This window comes from Artemia franciscana, chromosome 17 (genome assembly GCF_032884065.1).
Source record: "Artemia franciscana chromosome 17, ASM3288406v1, whole genome shotgun sequence".
Classification (NCBI taxonomy): Eukaryota; Metazoa; Arthropoda; class Branchiopoda; order Anostraca; family Artemiidae; genus Artemia; species Artemia franciscana.
Genome location: NC_088879.1, coordinates 40148069 through 40168981, shown reverse-complemented (window position 1 = coordinate 40168981; position 20913 = coordinate 40148069). Strand labels below are relative to the sequence as shown.

The following is a 20913-nucleotide window of genomic DNA, read 5'->3' as shown; positions in this document are numbered from 1 at the left end:
GGGGGAAGGGATATTTCCGTTGGGGAGGGGGCTATTTTTCGTCGGGGATATTTTCCAGGGGGTATTCTCCGCGCGCGGGGGGTATTTTCTGGAGGGTATTTTCTGGGGGAGGGCTACTTTCCGGGGGGGATGTAAACGCCTAGAACCACAGAATATGCATCAAATTCACAAGTCTGGATTCACATATACCAGCATAGAAAACATGGGAAATAAAATTTGTCCATGAGATGGCATCTGAGTATATTTAATACAAGAATAAGCAAAACATCTTTAATGTTAATTTTTTCTATGTTTTGAATATAAAATAAATCCATATTTACTATAGAATATAAATATAGAATAAAATATTAGCTGCGAACTTACCGTCTCGAAAAGATTTTTATCGCTGGAGCCAATGAAGAAAACGTTTGTTGCCTTTCTAGTTTCTTTTTCTTCAACCAAGTCATAGAATTCCAGACTGATAAAACCTGATACCCTTGAACCTGTATTCCAGGCCTCCTGTAACGAAATCACGCGTTCAATGTCATTTATTATGATTAAAGAGGTGACACCCAGACATGATAAATAGGAAACGGGACAAAACGCGCGCGCTGTAATTAAATCTTCCCAGACTTCCGGGGATTTCTGAATGTCATTCAAATTTTCTTGCGTCACTTGGAACTTCAAAAGTTACGCGGTCTTAAGAATACAAATTACGTTTTTGAAATTTTACTTGCCCAGGATTTTGATAAATGTCTAGACTACAGTTAATTTATTATTTAGGCCCTAAATAAATAATATAGGCCCTAGATATGAAGCCTCTCGAGAAAACATAGTATAGACAATAACAAGAGGCTAGATAGATCGTAATAATATTTAGAAACTAAATAACTAAGATAGGTCCAATTCCGTTTATAGGATTGCAGTAACGACAATAAAGTTTTTTTCGCTTCAAAGGTCCTTTTATGACCTAATGTAGCTGAGACTTTTTAAAAAGGGGGTGAGGCTTGGGAAACAAGCCAGCTAAAGGGTAAGGAATGTTTGCCCAATTGTTCATACTAATACTACTACTAACAGCTCACCACAGCACCAAGTCACTTGAGGCCTCCTCTTTCACACAATCCTCCAAGCCGTCTACGCACTACGCACCAAGCCACCTACGCACAATCCTCCTTCATCCCGATCTATTCAAATCCTCCCTCTTTACACCCTCCCAGGAAGTTCCCATTTCTTATTAATCTTTCTTTATGACATCCTCCCACCCCAGGCGAGGACGGCCTGCTTTCTGTTTAGCCCTAGACGGTTGGCCGAAAAGGACAATCTTTGGCAAGCTGTCATCCTTCATCCACAGAACGTGTCTAGCCATTTAAATCTTTTTCTCATTATAGCCCTAGAGATTGGGATTGAACGAAATTTTTTGTTTCAGCCTACGGTTTGAAATACGGTCAATTAGCTGGTTACCCAAAACAATCCGTAGGCAAATTTTCTGGAAAACAGCTAGTAAATCTTCATCCACTTTTCGGAGTGCCCTTGCTTCAGAGCCAAATTTGACCACTGTCATCACTGTACCTTCCAATATTCTAATCTTGGTTTTCAGACTTATCTTCTTATTCTTCCAAATATTTTCTTAACTGTGAAAAAAACACCCTGAGCCTTGGCTATACTACTTTTAATGTGGACCGTGGGATCTTCACTGCTCCCACCGTCCTTACTAATAATACTACCAAGGTAAGTGAAGCTGCCCACCTGATCAATCTTTTCATTACCCAACGTCACATTTTATCTTCAGTTATTCCGAACCTTAGTGACTTAGTATTTTTAACATTAATTTTTAAACCGATTCTAGCACCCTGAACTCACAAATCCTTTAAAAGTTCATTCATTTTGCTCCTATTCTCATCTAGGATGCATAAATCATCAGCATAATCTAAGTCCAGGAGAATTTTTCCAATCCATTTGGTTCTGTGATCTCCCATTGCCTTCCTGTGCTCCTTATGACAAAGTCAACCGAAAATGATCTGTATAAAAGGGTTGTTAGATGATTTTTAGGGGATGTTAGCTGATTCTGAGGTACTTAGCTTTTAGTTTTAAGAAAAGAGGGGCCTATTCCAGGCCACTCAGCGTGTCCCCAGATGGCAATAGGGGAACACCCTATAGATATGTTGGATACCTCCATAGGAGTCATGGTCCAAGAGGGGACCTTGTCCCTGGGGGCCCATAATAAAACTGGGGTACCCTCACCTGGTTCTATAAATATAGGTGGAGGAGGAAGAAGGCCCCTCAAATGTACACTCAGCAGAGCCTACCGGCGTCTCCACACGTCCATTGAGTTACAAACCTTCTCCCAGTAACGGGTTAAATTGCATGGTGATGCAGAACACAGTCGTAGGAGGATCCTCTATTGGAGGACAACTAAGGCAGGGTGTAAGATCTAGATCTATGGACAACGACCTGTGCAAAGGGCTGCCTCGACCCTATCGGAGTACCTGCAAGACTGGGGACCTTGCGGCCAACTCTATTCCCACTTGAGGAGTGGCCCCCCTAGAGGAAATTACAGCCTAGTAAACGACACAGCAATCGCACGAGACTCTGATCAATGTATATTTCTTCTGGGCTTGGTCTGTTTCGATGGGTGTTTTCGGGCTGAAATTCTTCTTCCTAGCTAATTTTCTATGGGTTACTTCCTCGTAGCAACATAATATTTACAGGCATGAATATATATAATAAGTAGGAGGTAATACACTTGGGACTATCTGTGCAGGATTTTGACTTTTTTTTATAGAAGAGTATTGCCAAGTTCTGAAAACCATGTTGAGACCAAGGTGGGCCGAGGATTGGACAAAGCCTCCATTAATACTGGAGGTCCCAGGGATTTCCTGCTGTCCAGTTCTAAGTCGGCTTAAGTCATGTGTTGAATTGACAAGATATGTTTATCCCTGTCCTGCAAAAGTATCCGGGATCATTGGTTTTCATGAGGCCAAAATAATTTCAATGCTTTAAAGAACATCAAAGTTTGAATTTGGAATGTTATGACGTTAAAAAATGACTATCGTATCGGCATTTTGACTGACGAATTCAGATGATTCGAAATGGACTTATTAGGACTTTCGTAAACTCATATCCAAGGGGCAGGAAGCATAAAATTAGGTGACATAGAATATGTTTACTCAGGCAGGAAGGAAGGGGTGCATAGACAGGGAGTAGGGCTCATAATGAATAAAGAAGCTGCTAAGTCTTGTTTAGGCTGGAAAGGTATTAATAATGGAATACTAATTGCTCATTTTAGGATTAAAAAGTTCGGGGTATCAGTTATAGTAGTATATGCCCCTGTTGGACCGACTGACGGAGATACTTGTGAGTGACTCAGATGAATTTTACTTACAGTTACAGGAGCAAATACACAGGGTCCCAGGTAGAAATATGGGGTTTTACTAGGAGATTTAACACCCAGGTCGGTTGATATAGGGATATGTGGCATCCTAGCATAAGTAAATTTGTTGTAGGAAAACAAAATAGCAATAGCTACAGACTTTTGCAATTTTGTAGGTACAACAATCTAGTTATAATCAATCCAGAGTTTGATCGTAAAATGACCAATAAGTTGATATGGTACTCATGTGATGGTAAGATAGAAAAACCTTATCGATTATGTTATAGTAAAGCGAAGACTGGCAGAATCAATACAAGATACTAGGGTATATAGGAGTGCTCTTATTGATGTTAAAAGTAAAGATCACTATCTAGTAGCGTCTAGGGTTAATTTAAAGCTAAAATTTTGGAAAGATAACTACTTCCCGGGGAAGTATGATGCTGGTAGACTCCAGCAAGAAAATTTGAGAGAAACATTCATGAATGCTAAACTTGAGAGTTTAAAATTTGACAATGTGGAAGATGGTTGGAATAATTTTAGAAAGACAATTTGTGAAGCTGCCGATGGGGTCTTAGGGAAGAAAGTTAAGACTACGGCTAAGAATATTAGTGAAAAAACTTTATGTTTAATAGAGAAGAGAATGGGTTTGTTCTAGAATTATCTGAGAAAAGATCTTATCCTTGTATGGTATACCAGACACTTACATTAAAGTGATTAGTTCTATGTACGAGAATAACACTGCTTGGTTAAGGTAGGTAATAAAGTTAGCAGCTGGTTTTGAGTTTCCTTGGAGGGGTGTGCTATGTCTTACCCTTACATATGCTCAGATCTGCTTGTTTATAGTACACTAGGTTTTGGCTTGATATACCTCTAATAGCCCTGAAATAATAAACTTTTGGGGGCTTTGTCCTACTTCAATTTTTGTGGGGGCCCTAGCAAGTAGATTTATCGATTATTCTTTATATTAATGTCTAATTTTAAGTCAATCAAAGTGTCATTCGTTTGTGAGGATACCTTGAATAATATCTTTTAGTGAAAAGTAGCTTATAATAAAAGTCTGAGGTGCTTACCCACGTAACGTCTGAATTTCAGATGTCATGTGAGACGGAAAGACGCCCACTGCGCCTAAAGACGTCACATACGTTCTATTGCAAGCAAGGAAAGCAAAACTGCGTTTATTTTGTATAAGCTCTAGAATCAAGGTTGCCGCCCCTAGTGATTTTTCACTATTTTTAGTGACTTTTTATATTTCCTAAACAAAAAACTTCAAATCAGCGCATAGATTCTTAAAATGTTGGATAAAATCATTAAATCGACAAAATATTACTAAAATTTAGTAACTCTTTTCATGGGTTGGCAACCCTGTCTAGAATTTCTGAAACTAAAGCCTATGCTTCATGAGACAATCGAGTCTTATATTTTATTTCGAGTCTATTATTCTTACCAGGCTGCTACTATGTAAGGGTAAGCAAATTCATAAAGCAGCCCTTATTCACAATCAACCCTATCTCTTACATTTTAATTTTCCAGCACCAGAGAAAGTACTGTCTTATTCTTCACCATACCGACTTCATATGGCCGTGTTCATGGCCATACTTTCTTTGTCGTGCCAGGGATGAAATTGAACCTAAGCCCCAGATGTAGAAGTATCTTTCCTTTGAATCAAAGAACCCAGTCGACCATTCTATGAACCAAAATACTTTAAAATTTGCCCATGAAATTTATGTCTTCTAGAGCTCAAGCCCAAGGAAAGCATATATTTAGAAGTTTGGAGGTAGAGAATTTAAGGTCGAACCAACTTTTAGAAGCAATTTTTTTGTTTTGTATTTATTTACAAACAGAAGAAAACTATTATTGTGGTTGTTTTCGGCAATCACTCGAATTCTTAGTGACTTTAAATTTCACTTTTAGGCCTGATAGCGGTGATAAGAAAATAAATTGTGAAGATCAAATATGAAATAAGTTTTACTGACACAAGTTATACTTACCTTGCTCTGGCACGCACATATTCATTTATTTTCAAGGAAGTGGGAAATGAATTTATCAAAACGGCCACAAATAGACAAATTATAACAAAGTTGTGAGAAAGCCGTATAAACTGTGAATGATCAGTACCTCCTCCCTGCCTTCAAAACAAAAGCAATGCGACTCATTGCTGGTATAACCTTCGGTAACAGAATCTGCCACAACAAGCTTCACTGAAGTCTAAAGCTTAAACATACCCACTTGGCAGAGCAAAACTGCAATGCCTTAGACGGTTACGATACATTCAAAGCACCCGCATCTCGTATATGGTCTTTGAGGGCCAAGTCTTGCCCTAAAAATCACTCTTCAAAGAGATGGAAAGACAGCTTTTCTAGATCAGAATACCGTATCTTCTCCATCTGACGAAACGTACAAGTTCATATAGGAGGTACATTCACAGTATGCTAAGACAAAGATCTTAAGACAGCCTTCGAGGATGAAAGGGGATTAAAGTATCAAGGACAGTGAAAATGATAAATGATTGATTTGATTGGTTAAGTAGAATATTTTATAACTGTGTAGTCTTAAAACTTAGGAAAAATGGCGAATTTAATATTTATTAAAAACAACCCGATATGCAATCACGAAGGTTTTGGTAGTAGTAGTCAGCAAATAAAAAAAAAAAAAAAAAACAGTGAAAAATTAGCCAAAAATAAGCTAAAAGCATAAGGTGCTAAACACCTAAAGAAGATTTAACCTTCTTTGACCTGTCTCAGGGAATCAAAAAATTGTTAATATCTCAATGTTTGCCGTCGAAAAGCATTGTCAAATTTAACTAGCCGTTTTTGCTATTTTTTTCACGTCAGTCACGTGTCAAGGCTGACAAAAATGTGATACTGCCCTACAAACTCCATCAACAGATTGTTAAAATGTAAATATTTACACCTGAAAAGCGTCACGGTTCAACTTGGTATTACTGTGAAAATATAATATTCCCCTGGAGCTTCATAATTTTGAAACAACCAAAGTAATATCTTAAAAATGGAACTTGTCAGGTAAGAATAGACCTCAGATGGGTCTAGAAGGGAAAATTGTTTTATTTCCATGTCCTTGGTACTTCAAATAAATATAGTTGGGTTGAAATAAGAAATAAAGAGATGAGAACGGAATCATCTTGCTACTAATCTCATTTCATCCTTCACACCTTTCTCTGAACTAGTTTCTTAACAGGATCATTGTCTTTAATATATAAGATTTAGCATTCAATTTGTTGCAAAATCAATTTAGCCAGAGAAAAATACCCTCTGTTTTCCTATTTTCTATGAAAAGAACAAAGATGACAAGTATTTCCATCGAACAGGCAAGAGATGGCAATTTGCATTGATTTTCTCCCTTCTACGCTATCAATTTTTAGATTTGCTCCCAAACTCAATAAAGCTTTGGACTTAAAAGAAAACACACTGTCTCCATCAACAAAGAAGGCATTCTAAGATCAGCTAGTGTCAGTTAGGCCCCAAACCGAAACTCCTATTTTTTAAAGGGAAGGAACAATTTGTTACGCGAATCAACACAGTATCTAGAGGGATTGCAGGGCTATTTTGAATCGGAATATGCTGTAAAATCGGGTAGAAGCTTTCTTAAGCAAAAACCCTGTCCGTAACTATAAATCCGAAGACTGAATAAATTCTGAAGAGACCTGGACAGCGTATTTAATGTTGAAACATTATTCATTGATTCAATGCGGTAACAAGCTGAGGAACAAATCTGGTTGTATTGGTTCCTAACGTTCTATTATGTAGTTATCAAAATTTTACCATTTTGGTTGTATTTGAATGTAACGCGAAAAGATTCTTTTAATAAAATGGTGGAATAAATTATAGCCTAAAGGGTGTCTACAGGATGAATGAAAATTGATATGAATAACACTTGGGTTCTAGGCGTTTACATCCCCCCTGGGGAAAATACCTTCGTGGAAAATAATACCTGCCCCCCGTAAAAATACCGCTTGGACCCCCTCCCCCAGTGAAAAATAGGGTTTTGAGAATTATATTTAAGTTTATTCTCGTTGAAAAGATCTAAGGAAAGTGAAAAAAAATTCCCACACCATACATCTTAAAAACTTTGAACAAAAAAATCGTAAATACATTTTTGTTGAAAGGACCTCCATATGAATTTCTGCAATCTTTGGCAAAAGCGGGCGTCAAATAAAAAAAAAGAAGAACAAAAATGTAGGCAAAAATCCTCAGAATTAAGCTAAAAACACATGACACCATAAAGTTTAAGAAGGTTTAGCTTCCCTTTGAAAGCATTCGGGAACTTTTTCCTTTGGGAACGAACACGTTATTATTGTTTAATATTTTACGGACGAAAGAGTTGTCAAATTCTACGAGTTAGTTTTTCTTATCTTCCAAGTGTAGAACTGCCACAAATCACCATTAATAAATAAATTAAACCCAAAACGAAGAGAAGCTGCAACAGATAACCAGGCCAAACTCAAAACGTGCAAAAATTAAAAAGATTGGGCCAATAGCCCCCATGTCTTTTCAAGATAAGAGCATAATTTGCACTTCATTAAAAAAAAAAAAAAAACAAGTTATAGATTGTCAGTTTAAAATACATATTCTTCTATTTAGTCCTTAAAGTCTTAATACTTCTTTACTTATTATAAGTAAAAAAAGGAAATAATAAATGAAAAGAGAAAAATCAAATAGGTGAAAAACAAGAATTTTGTCAGCCAGTAGCAAAATATGAAAATGAAAATCAAGCAAATATTTTGACAAGGATTTGGTCCTGAGTGCTAAAAAAAAATTATAAGAAAGAGGAAAAAAAACAAAGAAAAAACAACAACAATATCTAACCCTCTTAAGTGAACTCTACGAGAGGAGAAAAAGCACTGAATCAAACAACAAAAACCAACTTGAAATCAATGAAAGAGAAATTACCAATTAGATTGAATAAGTATCCTTTGCCTTGCAATAGATTTCGCCTGTCTACAATTTCGGTTTTCATTAGGTATGCAGACAGGCTGTCTTAAATTAGACCGGGTGAAAATATTCATGGAGTTTTTTAATATTAAGTTTTTATAAATTGTTTCGGTAGACACCACTCGGATAGAGAAAACTCGGTAGACACCACTACCTAGTATAGGGTCCGTTTTATCTTTTCCCAAGTTGAAAAATGTTCAACTTTTTGTCAGAAAAAGTTAAACAAAACGTTAAACCTTTTTTTCAACTCGGGAAAGGATAAAACGGACCCTATACCAGGTTGTTGTGTCTACCGAGTCCCGTGTTCATGTGGAAAATTTTACATTGGCAGGACCCATCAACAACTAGGGGAACGATTGAATGAACACAAAATTTCAATAGATAAATCCCTCAGGTTTGAAAATAAAAATGACAGCTTTGATTCAGCTGTGGCCCAGCATATACACGAAAATCCTGACCATTTAGTTCTTTTTGAAGAGGCAACTTTAATATCTACCGTAAATGGCCTACTGCAATATTTTAAAGAGGCAATTGAGATAAAAAGAAACATATAAATAGAAATTTGGCTATAAATAGAGACACAGGAGATATTTCCTTAAGCCCAATTTATAATAACTTAACATTAAAAGGTTATATGAATATTTTCATATGGATTCCAAAATCCTCTTTTTTCACCTATTTGATTTTTTCTTTTTATTTATTATTTCCTTTCTTGTTTTCATACGTCATGCATAGCCAGTATGGTCTCAGGACGTATTTAAGTCAAAGAAGTAAAAGCATTGAATTGTATTTTGTTTCCAATAAAGTACAAATTATGTTCTGTTCTTGAGGTGTGGGGGTTGTCAGCCCTACTCACATTAATTTTTGCTTTTTTTTCAGTTTTACTTGGTTATTTATTGTGATTTCTGTTCGTTTTGGGTTAAATATATTTTTTATGGCGATTTGCGGTAGTTTTACGCTTGGAAAATTATTTGAATTTATTTTTACTCATTTTTTTGGTTTAACATAAATCTTTACTTTTCTTTAAGAAACTTATTTCGTTGAAAAAGTTTTTCAACTTTTTACTTATTTGCTGCAAGTAGCCCAGCAAATAAGAAGATGAAGGAAAACAAAATGGACACTTAAGGACACGAAGAAAGGAGAAAAGGTGGACTTTTTTTCTCTTTTGCACCATTGTCAAATGTTACTGGTAAAGAGAATAGAAAGTAAACATTGCAAGAGGCAAAATGACATAGAAAATAATTCAGAATATAATTTGAAGAAAAGGAGTTAGATCATGATTGATTCGGCTAAGTTCTGTTCTGGAGTTAGACCAGGGACGGATCTAAAATTTTTCTTAGCGGGGGCGCATAATAGGTTACTCCAATAAAGTTACGAGCAAATAAAATTTTAAGGGAACCTCAAAAAATTATATGTCGTAGGCAAGTAGTGGAAATGGTCGTAAATTTAATCTTAAACCTAGTGAGGATTAAAGTTCTAATAAATATGTTAAAGTTAAAATGGTGTAAAAATATGGATATTAAATAACAAGTTATAAAAATTACCCCGCCCCAAAAAAATCTGTCCACTATCTACAAAAAAAAATTGATATTTAATATTTCCTGCATAATTCTTAGCATTTGTACTTCTGACGATTATAGCGGGTAAGTTAAACTTTGTATTTTTTTTTTAAAAAAAAGGGTCTTGAACCATCTTTTGGAGTCATGCATTCTTTGTGACAATTTTTATAGGTCAAACCATTTAGCATGTCGCCTAACTATTTGAAATCGCTTAGTAATTATGATGGTTATGAAGTGAATGAAATGAGGATTTAGATCCAATCATATATGCGCCAAAGATCAAACATTAAATACTATTTCGTTTATGGATGTAAAAGAAACAGAACAAAGAGATAGAAATACAAAAAAAGACATTAAAAAAAACTTTGGTTTTAGTTATAGGCAGTAAAACATTAACTAATCATTTTTACAAGTAATGTTTTAATAAATAGTGTCAACTTTGACGAAATGTCAAGAAACTACTAATCAAAATTTCACTTTTCATATCTATGTAGCGTATTTTTCCACTTTTTAAAGTTCAATATATTTTTGTTAGTTATAGACTTCACGATTTTATAAGAAAAAGTCTATTTTTTTCTTTTTACTCCCACAATATCTATTTATTACACGATCAAGGTATACCTCAATATTTTGGAGTCCTGTCGGTTTAGAGCTCCTCGTTAGTATTTCCTCTTCCACTCATTCTGAAATATTTAAATAAAGACCAATATCTCAGAAAAATATAAATTCTAATAAAGATACATGTAGGTATAAGCTTCAAGAGCTCCTCATATGAGGAGCTCCTCATATGAGTCAAAATACAGCTTCATGAACAAATAATTGTGTGTTTGTTATTTTTATATTTAATAGGTATAGGTATAGGATTTAAATTCTCGGGGTTTCAAGCTATGGTAGATTTTTAATTAAAAGTATTTCAAATCTTAAAATTTTCAGATAATCAACTACATTTCTTAAATCTTGATATGTCTGTTGAGCACGAAAATTAAAATTTGAAATTCAGTTGAGATTTAGCATTTAGTAAGAGAATTGTCCTGTAAAAATTTGATTTACTGAAAACTAATTTCGTAAATATGGTAGGAGGGCTTGTACCAAAATAAGTATAAAAATCCTCCGCGGTATATATAGCAGTATAGAGAAGGTGAAAAATTCTTAAGTAATTTTGCAATTGTATTTCGTTTCTGTGGTTAACTCAAATGGTGTTAATTTCCACTTTTTTTTCCATATTCTATTAGTCAATGTTTGAAAAAAAAATCAATGCCATTCCTCTGATTTAAACTGAGAATTCAAAGATCCATTTTTACCTGCTGGATAAAAAAAATACATAATTATTGGCCTTCTTTTATAATTTTTTTGTTGAAAATCTACGTTTTTTAAATGATTACTCCAATGCAAGACAAGAACAATACAATAACATCCTTTCTGAATCAAACAGTTCGTGGTAAAGAACTGTAGTAAGGAGCGACCCGGCTCAATAGTAAACGAAACTCTAAAAAACGGAATTTCGATACTAAAAGATATCAAACAGTTCGTGGTAACGAACTGTCGTGGTAACGAAACTCTAAAAAACGGAATCCTGATGCTAAAAGATACATAAAATGAATTGAATTTTTATGCTGATTCTAAATATATAAGTTTCATTGCATTTAGTCTTTGTCATCAAAAGTTACGAGCCTGAGAAAATTCGCCTTATTTTGGAAAAAAGGGGGATACATCCCCTAAAAGTCATAGAATCTTAAAGAAAATCACACCATCACATTCGGCGTATCAGAGAACCATATATTTCAAAACTCCAATGCAAGACAAGAACAATACAATAACATCCTTTCTGAATCAAACAGTTCGTGGTAAGGAACTGTAGTAAGGAGCGACCCGGCTCAATAGTAAACGAAACTCTAAAAAACGGAATTTCGATGCTAAAAGATATCAAACAGTTCGTGGCCACGAACTGTCGTGGTAACGAAACTCTAAAAAACGGAACTCTGATGCTAATAGATACATAAAAAGAATCGAATTTTCATGCTGATTCTAAATATATAAGTTTCATTGCATTTAGTCTTTGTCATCAAAAGTTACGAGCCTGAGAAAATTCGTCTTATTTTGGAAAATAGGGGGAAACATCCCCTAAAAGTCATAGAATCTTAAAGAAAATTACACCATCGCATTCGGCGTATAAGAGAACCCTATATTTCAAAATTTCAAAAATTTCAAGCTCCTAGCTACAAAAATGTGGAACTTCGTATTTTTTGCCAGAAGATAAATCACGGGTGCGTGTTTATTTGTTTTGTTTTTTTTCCAGGGGTCATCGTATCGACCAAGTGGTCCTAGAAAGTCGCAAGAGGGCTCATTCTAACGGAAATGAAAAGTTCTAGTGCCTTTTTTAAGTGAACAAAAAATTGGAGGGCACCTAGGCCCCCTCCCACGCTCATTTTTCTCCAAAGTCACCAGATCAAAATTCTGAGATGGCCATTTTATTCACCATAGTCGAAAAACCTAATAACTATGTCTTTGGGGACGAATTACTCTCCCGCAGTCCCCGTGGAAGGGGTTGCAAGTTACAAACTTTGACCTATGTTTACATATAGTAATGGTTAGTGAGAAGTGTACGGACGTTTTCAGGGGTATTTTTTTGTTTGGGAGGGAGAGTTGAGGGGGGGGGGTGGGTTACGCGGGAGGATCTTTCCATGGAAAAACTGCTCATGGGGGAAGAGACTTTCAATGAAGGGGGCGCAGGATTTTTTAGCATTATTTAAAAAAAACAATGAAAAAATAAATATGAAAAAGTTTTTTTCTACTGAAAGTGAGGAGCAGCATTAAAATTTAAAACGAGCAGAAATTATTGCGTATATGAGGGGTTTATCTCCTCGTAATACCTCGCTCTTTACGCTAAAGTATTTTTAGCAATTTCAACTATTTATTCTACGGCCTTTGTGATTCAAGGGTCATTCTTAAGGAATTGGGACAGAATTTAAGCTTTAGAGTAAAGAGCGAGGTATCGACGTGGGGTGAACTCCCTCATATACGCAATAAAAATATACTATATAGAAGTTCGTTACGTAAATTAATTCGTAAATTACGTAAATTTTTTAATAATAAAATGTTCGTAAAACAATTAAAAGTTCTAGTTGCCTTTTTAAGTAATCAAAAAATTGAAGGGCAACTAGGCTTCCACCCTCTCTCCTTTTTTCTCAAAATCTTCCGATTAAAACTATGAGAAAGCCATTTAGCCAAAAAATATTAATATGCAAATTTAGTTTTAATTATTTATGTGCGGAGAGCCAGGATCAAAACATGCATTAATTAAAAAAAATTCAGAAATAAAATTAAAAAAAACGATTTTTTTTAAATGAAAGTAAGGAGCGACATTAAAACTTAAAACGAACAAAAATTACTCCGTATATAAAAGGGGATTTTCCTCCTCAACGCCCCGCTCTTTAGTTCAGAGAAAGAGTCAAACTTTAGCGTAAAGAGCGGGGCGTTGAGGAGGAAAAGCCCCTTTCATATACGGAGTAATTTCTGTTCGTTTTTAGTTTTAATGTCGCTCCTTACTTTCAATTAAAAAAACTCGTTTTTTTAATTTTATATCAAAAGAATCGGATTTTTATGCTGATTTTAAATATATAAGTTTCATCAAATTTAGTCTTTGTCATCAAAAGTTACGAGCCTGAGAAAATTTGCCTTATTTTGGAAAATAGGGGAAAACACCCCTTAAAAGTCATGGGATCTTAACGAAAATCCCACCATCGTATTCAGCGTATCAGAGAACCCCATAGAAAAAATTTCAAGGTCCAATCTACAAAAATGTGGAATTTCGTATTTTTTGCCAGAAGACAAATCACGGGTGCGTGTTTATTTGTTTGTTTGTTTTTTTTTTCCCAGGGGTCATCGTATCGACCAAGTGGTCCTAGAGTGTTGCAAGAGGGCTCAATCGAATGGAAATGAAAAGTTCTAGTGCCCTTTTTAAGTGACCAAAAAAATTGGAGGGCACCTAGGCCCCCTCCCACGCTAATTTTTTCCCAAAGTCAACGGATCAAAATTTTGAGATAGCCATTTTGTTCCGCATAGTCGAAAACCATTATAACTTTGTCTTTGGGGATGACTTACCCCCCCCCCACAGTCCCTGGGGGAGGGGCTGCAAGTTACAAACTTTGACCAATGTTTACATACAGTAATGGTTACTGGGAAGTGTACTGACGTTTTTAGATTTTTTTTTGGTTTGGGTGTGGGTTTCAGGGGAGGGGGTATATGGGAGGATCTTTCCTTTGAGGAATATTTCATGGGGGAAGAGAAATTAAATGAAAAGGGCGCAGGATTTTCTAGCATTACTATTAAAAAAAACAATGAAAATATAAACATGAAAAAGTTTTTTCAATTGAAAGTAAGGAGAAGCATTAAAACTTAAAACGAACAGAGATTATTACGCATATGAGGGGTTCTAAAAATACTTTAGAATAAAGAGCGAGGTATTTAGGAGGAGATAAATACTTCGCTCTTTATGCTAAATTATTTTTAGTAATTTCAACTATTTATTCTACGGCCTTTCTGATTCAGGGGTCATTCTTAAAGAATTGGGACAAAACAAGATTTAGTGTGAAGAGCGAGGTATTAACGAGGGGACCAACCCCGTCATATATATAATCAAAAATATAAAAATATAAAAGTTTGTTACGTAAGTTAACTCTTAAGTTACGTATATTTTTTACTAATAAAAACGTTCGTTAAAAATTAAAAGTTCTAGTTGCCTTTTTATGCAGCCGAAAAATTGGAGGCCAACTAGGCCTCCTTCCCCACCCCTTATTTCTCAAAATCGTCTGATCAAAACTAAGAGAAAGCCATTTAGCCAAAAAAAAAGAATTAATATGCAAATTTCATTTTAATAATTTATGTACGGAGAGCCAAAATCAGACATGCATTAATTCAAAAACTTTCAGAAATTAAATAAAAAAAAACAAGTTTTTTGAAATGAAAGTAAGGAGCGACATTAAAAGTTAAAACGAACAGAAACTACTCCGTATATGAAAGGGGCTTTTCCTCCTCGACACCCCGCTCCTTGCGCTAAAGTTTGATTCTTTCTCGCAACTCTACTTTTTAAAACAATAAAAAACTTTGGCGTAAAGAGCGGGGTGTCGAGGAGGAAAAGCCCCTTTCATATACGGACTAATTTCTGTTCGTTTTAAGTTTTAATGTCGCTCCTTACTTTCATTTCAAAAAACTTGTTTTTTTTTATTTAATCAAACAGTTCGTGGTAACGAACTGTAGTAAGGAGCGATCCGGCTCAATAGTAACCAAAACTCTAAAAAATTGAATTTTGATATCAATAGCTACATCAAAAGAATCGCATTTTAATGCTGATTTAAATATATAAGTTTCATCAAGTTTAGTCTTAGCCATCAAAAGTTACGAGCCTGAAAAAATTTGCCTTATTTAGGAAAATAGGGGGAAACACCCCCTAAAAGTCGTAGGATCTTAACGAAAATGACAACATCAGATTCAGCGTATCAGAGAACCCTACTGTAGAAGTTTCAAGCTCCTATCTACAAAAATGTGGAATTTTGCATTTTTTGCCAGAAGACAAATCACGGGTGCGTGTTTTTTTTTTTTTTTTTTTTTTTTTTTTTTTTTTTTTTTTTTTTTCCCAGGGGTCATCGTATCGACCAAGTGGTCCTAGAATGTCACAAGAGGGCTCATTCTAACGGAAATGAAAAGTTCTAGTGCCCTTTTTAAGTGACCAAAAAAATTGGAGGGCATCTAGGCCCCCTCCCACGCTAATTTTTTTCCCAAAGTCAACGGATCAAAATTTTGAGATAGCCATTTTGTTTAGCATAGTCGAAAATCTTAATAACTATGTTTTTGGGGATGACTTACTCCCCCACAGTCCCTGGGGGAGGGGTTGCAAGTTACAAACTTCAACCAGTGTTTACATATAATAATGGTTATTGGGATGTGTACAGACGTTTTCAGGGGGATTTTTTTGGTTTTGGGGGTAGGGTTGAGGGAGGGGGCTATGTGGGAGGATCTTTCCTTGGAGAAATATGCCATGGGGGAAAAAAATTCAATGAAAAGGTCGCAGGACGAATCTGGTCACGTTAGAAAAAAACGTCAAATTAAGAGCTTAATATACAATGCTGGGTGTTCGGAGCCTCTCTATTATGGAGTATAATTTGAAAATAACACAACTATACGAGCGATAAAACATATATACCACAGCCATAATTCAACTAACGAAAGAACTGCTAAGAGATAACACAACTATAAAGCGAAAACAGGTGAAAACTAACGGGAAAATAAACGAACTAAGAGGTGGAAGGGGCCCAGAGAAAAAATATAATCCTTTTTCAATTTTGAGCCTAACTTCCGCAAAGGAGTAATAATGTCAGAAGCCCCGAAATACCGAATTATTTTCTTTTCAAACAGTTCGTGGTAAGGAACTGTAGTAAGGGGCGACCCGGCTCAATAGTAAACGAAACTCTAAAAAACGGAATTTTGATGCTAAAAGATACATCAAAAGAATCGAATTTTTACGCTGATTCTAAATATATAAGTTTCAATTAATTTAATCTTTGTCATCAAAAGTTACGAGCCTGAGAAAATTTGCCCTATTTTGGAGAAAGGGGGGAAACATCCCCTAAAAGTCATAGAATCTTAACAAAAATCACACTATCGCATTCGGTATATCAGAGAACTCAATAGCAAAAATTTCAAGCTCCTATCTAAAAAATGTGGAATTTTGTATTTTTTACCAGAAGACAAATCACGGGTGCGTGTTTATTTGTTTGTTTGTTTTTTTTGTTGTTTTTTTCCAGGGGTCATCTTATCGACCAAGTGGTCCTAGAATGTCGCAAGAGGGCTCATTCTAACGGAAATGAAAAGTTCTAGTGCCCTTTTTAAGTGACCAAAAAATTGGAGGGCAAATAGGCCCCCTCCCATGCTTATTTTTTTCCAAAAGTCAACAGATTAAAATTTTAAGATAGTCATTTGTTCAGCATAGTCGAAAACCATAATAACTATGTCTTCGGGAATGACTTACTCCCCCACAATCCCAGAGGGAGGGGCTGCAAGTTACAAACTTTGACCAGTGTTTACATATAGTAATGGTTATTGGGAAGTGTACAGACGTTTTCATGGGGATTTTTTGGTTTGGGGGTGGGGTTGATGGGAGAGGGCTTTGTGGGAGGATCTTTCCTTTGAGGAATATGTCATGGGGGAAGAAAAATTCAATGAAAAGGGCGCAGGATTTTCGAGCATTACTATACAAAAAACAATGAAGAAAAAATATGAAAATGTTTTTTCAAATGAAAGTAAGGAATAGCATTGAAATTTAAAACGAACAGAGATTATTACGCATATGAGGGGTTCTAAAAATACTTTAGCATAAAGAGCGAGGTATTTAGGAGGAGATAAATACCTCGCTCTTTATGCTAAAATATTTTTAGTGATTTCAACTATTTATTCTACGGCCTTTTTGATTCAGGGGTCATTCTTAAAGAATTGAGACAAAACTTACGATTTAGTGTAAAGAGCGAGGTATTAACGAGGGTACAAACCCCCTCGTACACATAATAAAAATATAAGAATATAAAAGTTTGCTATGTAAGTTAATTCTTAAGTTACGTATATTTTTTACTAATAAAAACGTTCGTTGAATATTAAAAGTTTTAGTAGCCTTTTTAAGTAACCGAAAAATTGGAGGGCAGCTAGGCCTCCTTCCCCACCCCTTATTTCTCAAAATCGTCTGATCAAAACTAAGAGAAAGCCATTTAGCCAAAAAAAAAATTAATATACTAATTTCATTTCAATGATTTATGTGCGGAGAGCCAAAATCAAACATGCATTAATTCAAAAACGTTCAGAAATTAAATAAAAAAAACTAGTTTTTTTAACTGAAAGTAAGGAGCGACATTAAAACTTAAAACGAACAGAAATTACTCCGTATATGAAATGGGTTGTCCCGTCCGCAGTCCCTCGCTCTTTACGGTAAAGTTTTTAATTGTTTTAAAAAGTAGAATTGTGCCAAAGAGTCAAACTTTAGCGTAAAGAGCGAGGGACTGCGGAGGGGACAACCCATTTCATATACGGAGTAATTTCTGTTCGTTTTAAGTTTTAATGTCGCTCCTTACTTTCAGTTAAAAAAACTAGTTTTTTTTATTTAATACATACAAAGGATATCCCGGAAACCTGCCTAAACAAGGTAAATAAGTCTAAGCTCACTAACCAGCTTTATTAATATCAGCCACTAAAAACAAATGTTAGTTATAGTACTATACTATTATAGTAGCAGTATAATAAAGGATAATAGTAGCAGTTTGATTAGTTATTGGTTATAGTATAATAATACTATCATGGTTATACTATATGTATAACTATATGTATAACTATATGTATATGTATAAATATATGTATATATGTATATGTATATGTATAACATGGTTATGCTATTATGGTTATACTAGGAGTATTACTCATTTACTTAGTTTTAAGTAAATACTTCTGCAAACATTAATTAAAGTTCAGATGAGTTTAGCCTTTATTTAATGCTTTAAGAATAACAGATTCGTGATATGTCATAAAGGCAGAGCTTTAACTAGACGAAAATAGTAATTTGGCCACCATTTGCTAACCGAAGTCCAAAACGTTAAATACTATTTGTATTAATAGTATGGTATTAATGGTATAATAGTAATGGTATACAATTCTCATACAATTACTTTCTATTATATAAATCCCCCAAAAACCACAATGTTGGAAAAAAGCAAACAAAAAAATCAAAAAGTCAATATGTCAATTTCTTCGCCTCTGTGCCATAGCAAGACTCGAAAACAAACCTTTGACAGTAAAATATTGTTATGATTTTAAGTTTCCCCTCCTTTTTAATATGAAATGAGGATTTTTAACCTCCCAGTTGCATTTTGTGGTAACACGGAATAATTCCCCTGATAAATCTAAATTTAATTAAATACCTTTAGGTAGTATGCGTCATCAGTAAAATCTAACAAAGATAACACAACGTAACTGGAACTTCGTTTCAAACTTGTTAGGAAAAAGAAACAATCTTAACTATTATTAAATAAAAGAAAAAGTTTTTTCAACTGAAACTAAGGAGCGACATTAAAACTAAAAACGAACAGAAATTACTTCATATAAGAAAGGGGCTGCTTCCTCACCAACGCCCCGCTCTTTACGCTAAAGTTTGACTCTTTCTCTCAACTCTACTTTAACAGTAAAAAACTTTAGCGTAAAGAGCGGGGCGTTGATGAGGAAGCAGCCCCTTTACGAAGTAATTTATGTTCGGTTTAACTTTTAATGTCGCTCCTTACTTTCAGTTAAAAAAACTTGTTTTTTTATTTAATTTCTGAACGTTTTTGAATCAATCCATGTTTTGATTTTGGCTCTCCGTAGATGAATAATTAAAACGAAATTTGCAAATTTATTTTTTGGCTAAATGGCTTTCTCATAGTTTTGATCGAATGATTTTGAGAAAAAAAGAGTGGGGGAGGAGGCCTAGTTGCCCTCTGATTTCTTGGTTACTTAGAAAGGCAACTAGAACTTTTAATTTTTTGAGACTGTTTTTATTAGTAAAAGATATACGTAACTTACAAATTAGCTTACGTAACGAACTTTTGTATTCTCATGTTTTTATTACGGATATGAGGGGGCTCACCCCCCCCCCCGGTCAGTACCTCGCTCTTTACTCTAAGGCTTAAATTTTGTCCCAATTCCGTAAGAATGACCCCTTAATCACAAAAGCCGCAAAACAAATAGTTGAAATTACTAAAAATACTTTAGCGTAAAGAGCGAGGTATTAGGAGGAGGTGAGCCCCTCATATGCGTAATAAAATATGTTTGTTGCAAGTTTTAATGCTGCTCCTTACTTCCAGTTGAAAAAAAAAATTTCATATTAATTTTTTCCTTGTTTTTTTGGATAATGCTAGAAAATCCTGCGCTCCCTTCGTGGAAATTTTCTTCCCCAGTGACAAATTCCTTGATGGAAAGTTCCCACAACATATACCCCTATTCTCAACCCTTCCCCCCCAACCAAACAATCCCCTGAAAACGTCTGTACCCTTCCCCATAACCATTACTATATGTAATCACTGGTCAAAGTTTGTAACTTGTAGCCCCTCCCACGGGGACTTTGGGGGAGTAAGTCGTCCGTAAAGACATAGTTATAAGGTTTTTTCGACTACGCTGAATAAAATGGCTATCTCAGAATTTTGATCTGGTGACTTTGGGAAAATAGTTAGCGTGGGAGGGGGCCTATGTGTCCTCCAATTTTTTCGGTTACTTAAAAAGTGCATTAGAACTTTTCATTTCCATTAGAATAAGACCTCTCGCAACATTCTAGGACCACTGGGTCGATACGATCACCCCTGGGGAAAAAAACAAAAAAAAAAAACAAACCAACAAACAAACAAACAAATAAACACGCATCCGTGCTCTGCCTATCTGGCAAAAAATACAAAATTCCACATTTTTGTAGATAGGAGCTTGAAACTTCTACAATAGGGTTCTCTCTTACGTTGAATCTGATGGTGTAATTTTCGTTAAGATTCTTTGACTTTTAATGGGTGTTTCCCCCTATTTTCTTAAATAAGGCAAATTTTCTCAGGCTCGTAACTTTTGATGGGTAAGACTAAATTTGATGAAACTTATATATTTAAAACCAGCATTAAAATGAGATTTTTTTGATGTAGCTATTGGTATCAAATTCCATTTTTTACAGTTTTGGTTAATATTGAGTCGGGTCGCTCCTTACTACAGTTCGTTACCACGAACTGTTTAAAAAGCTTATTTATTACTCACTAATAAAGCCAATTACAAATAAATAAGTTTAAAGTGTTACATCATCCCAACCCTAGCCGGACCAAGCGGTCCCAACCACAACCGCAAATCTGCAACTCTGTTAGTGAGGCACGTGCCCCTTGTGCCCCTTTCCCCACCTAAATCCGCCACGAGTTAGACGAGCTCTAATAGACAAAAATCATGAAAAATAGTCAAAAATGAAATATGTCAAACAGAAAATGATCAGCAGAATAAATTAAATGAATTTAGTAAAATATGG

The 20913-nt window shown here is 35.1% G+C and overlaps 1 protein-coding gene and 1 long non-coding RNA gene across 4 annotated transcripts in view; one reads left to right on the top strand and one right to left on the bottom strand.

Moving 5' to 3' along the window:
- Positions 1 to 20913, top strand: part of LOC136038236 (uncharacterized) — a 73026-nt gene that overhangs the window by 28448 nt on the left and 23665 nt on the right. The gene's annotated exons all lie outside the window — the stretch shown is intronic.
- LOC136038235 (uncharacterized) overlaps positions 1 to 20913 on the bottom strand; it is a 76588-nt gene that overhangs the window by 46222 nt on the left and 9453 nt on the right. For both annotated transcript variants that reach the window (XM_065721340.1, XM_065721341.1), the window contains exon 3: positions 364 to 498. In XM_065721340.1, the coding sequence (XP_065577412.1) occupies positions 364 to 498 (135 nt within the window). The remainder of the gene's footprint in view (positions 1 to 363; positions 499 to 20913) is intronic.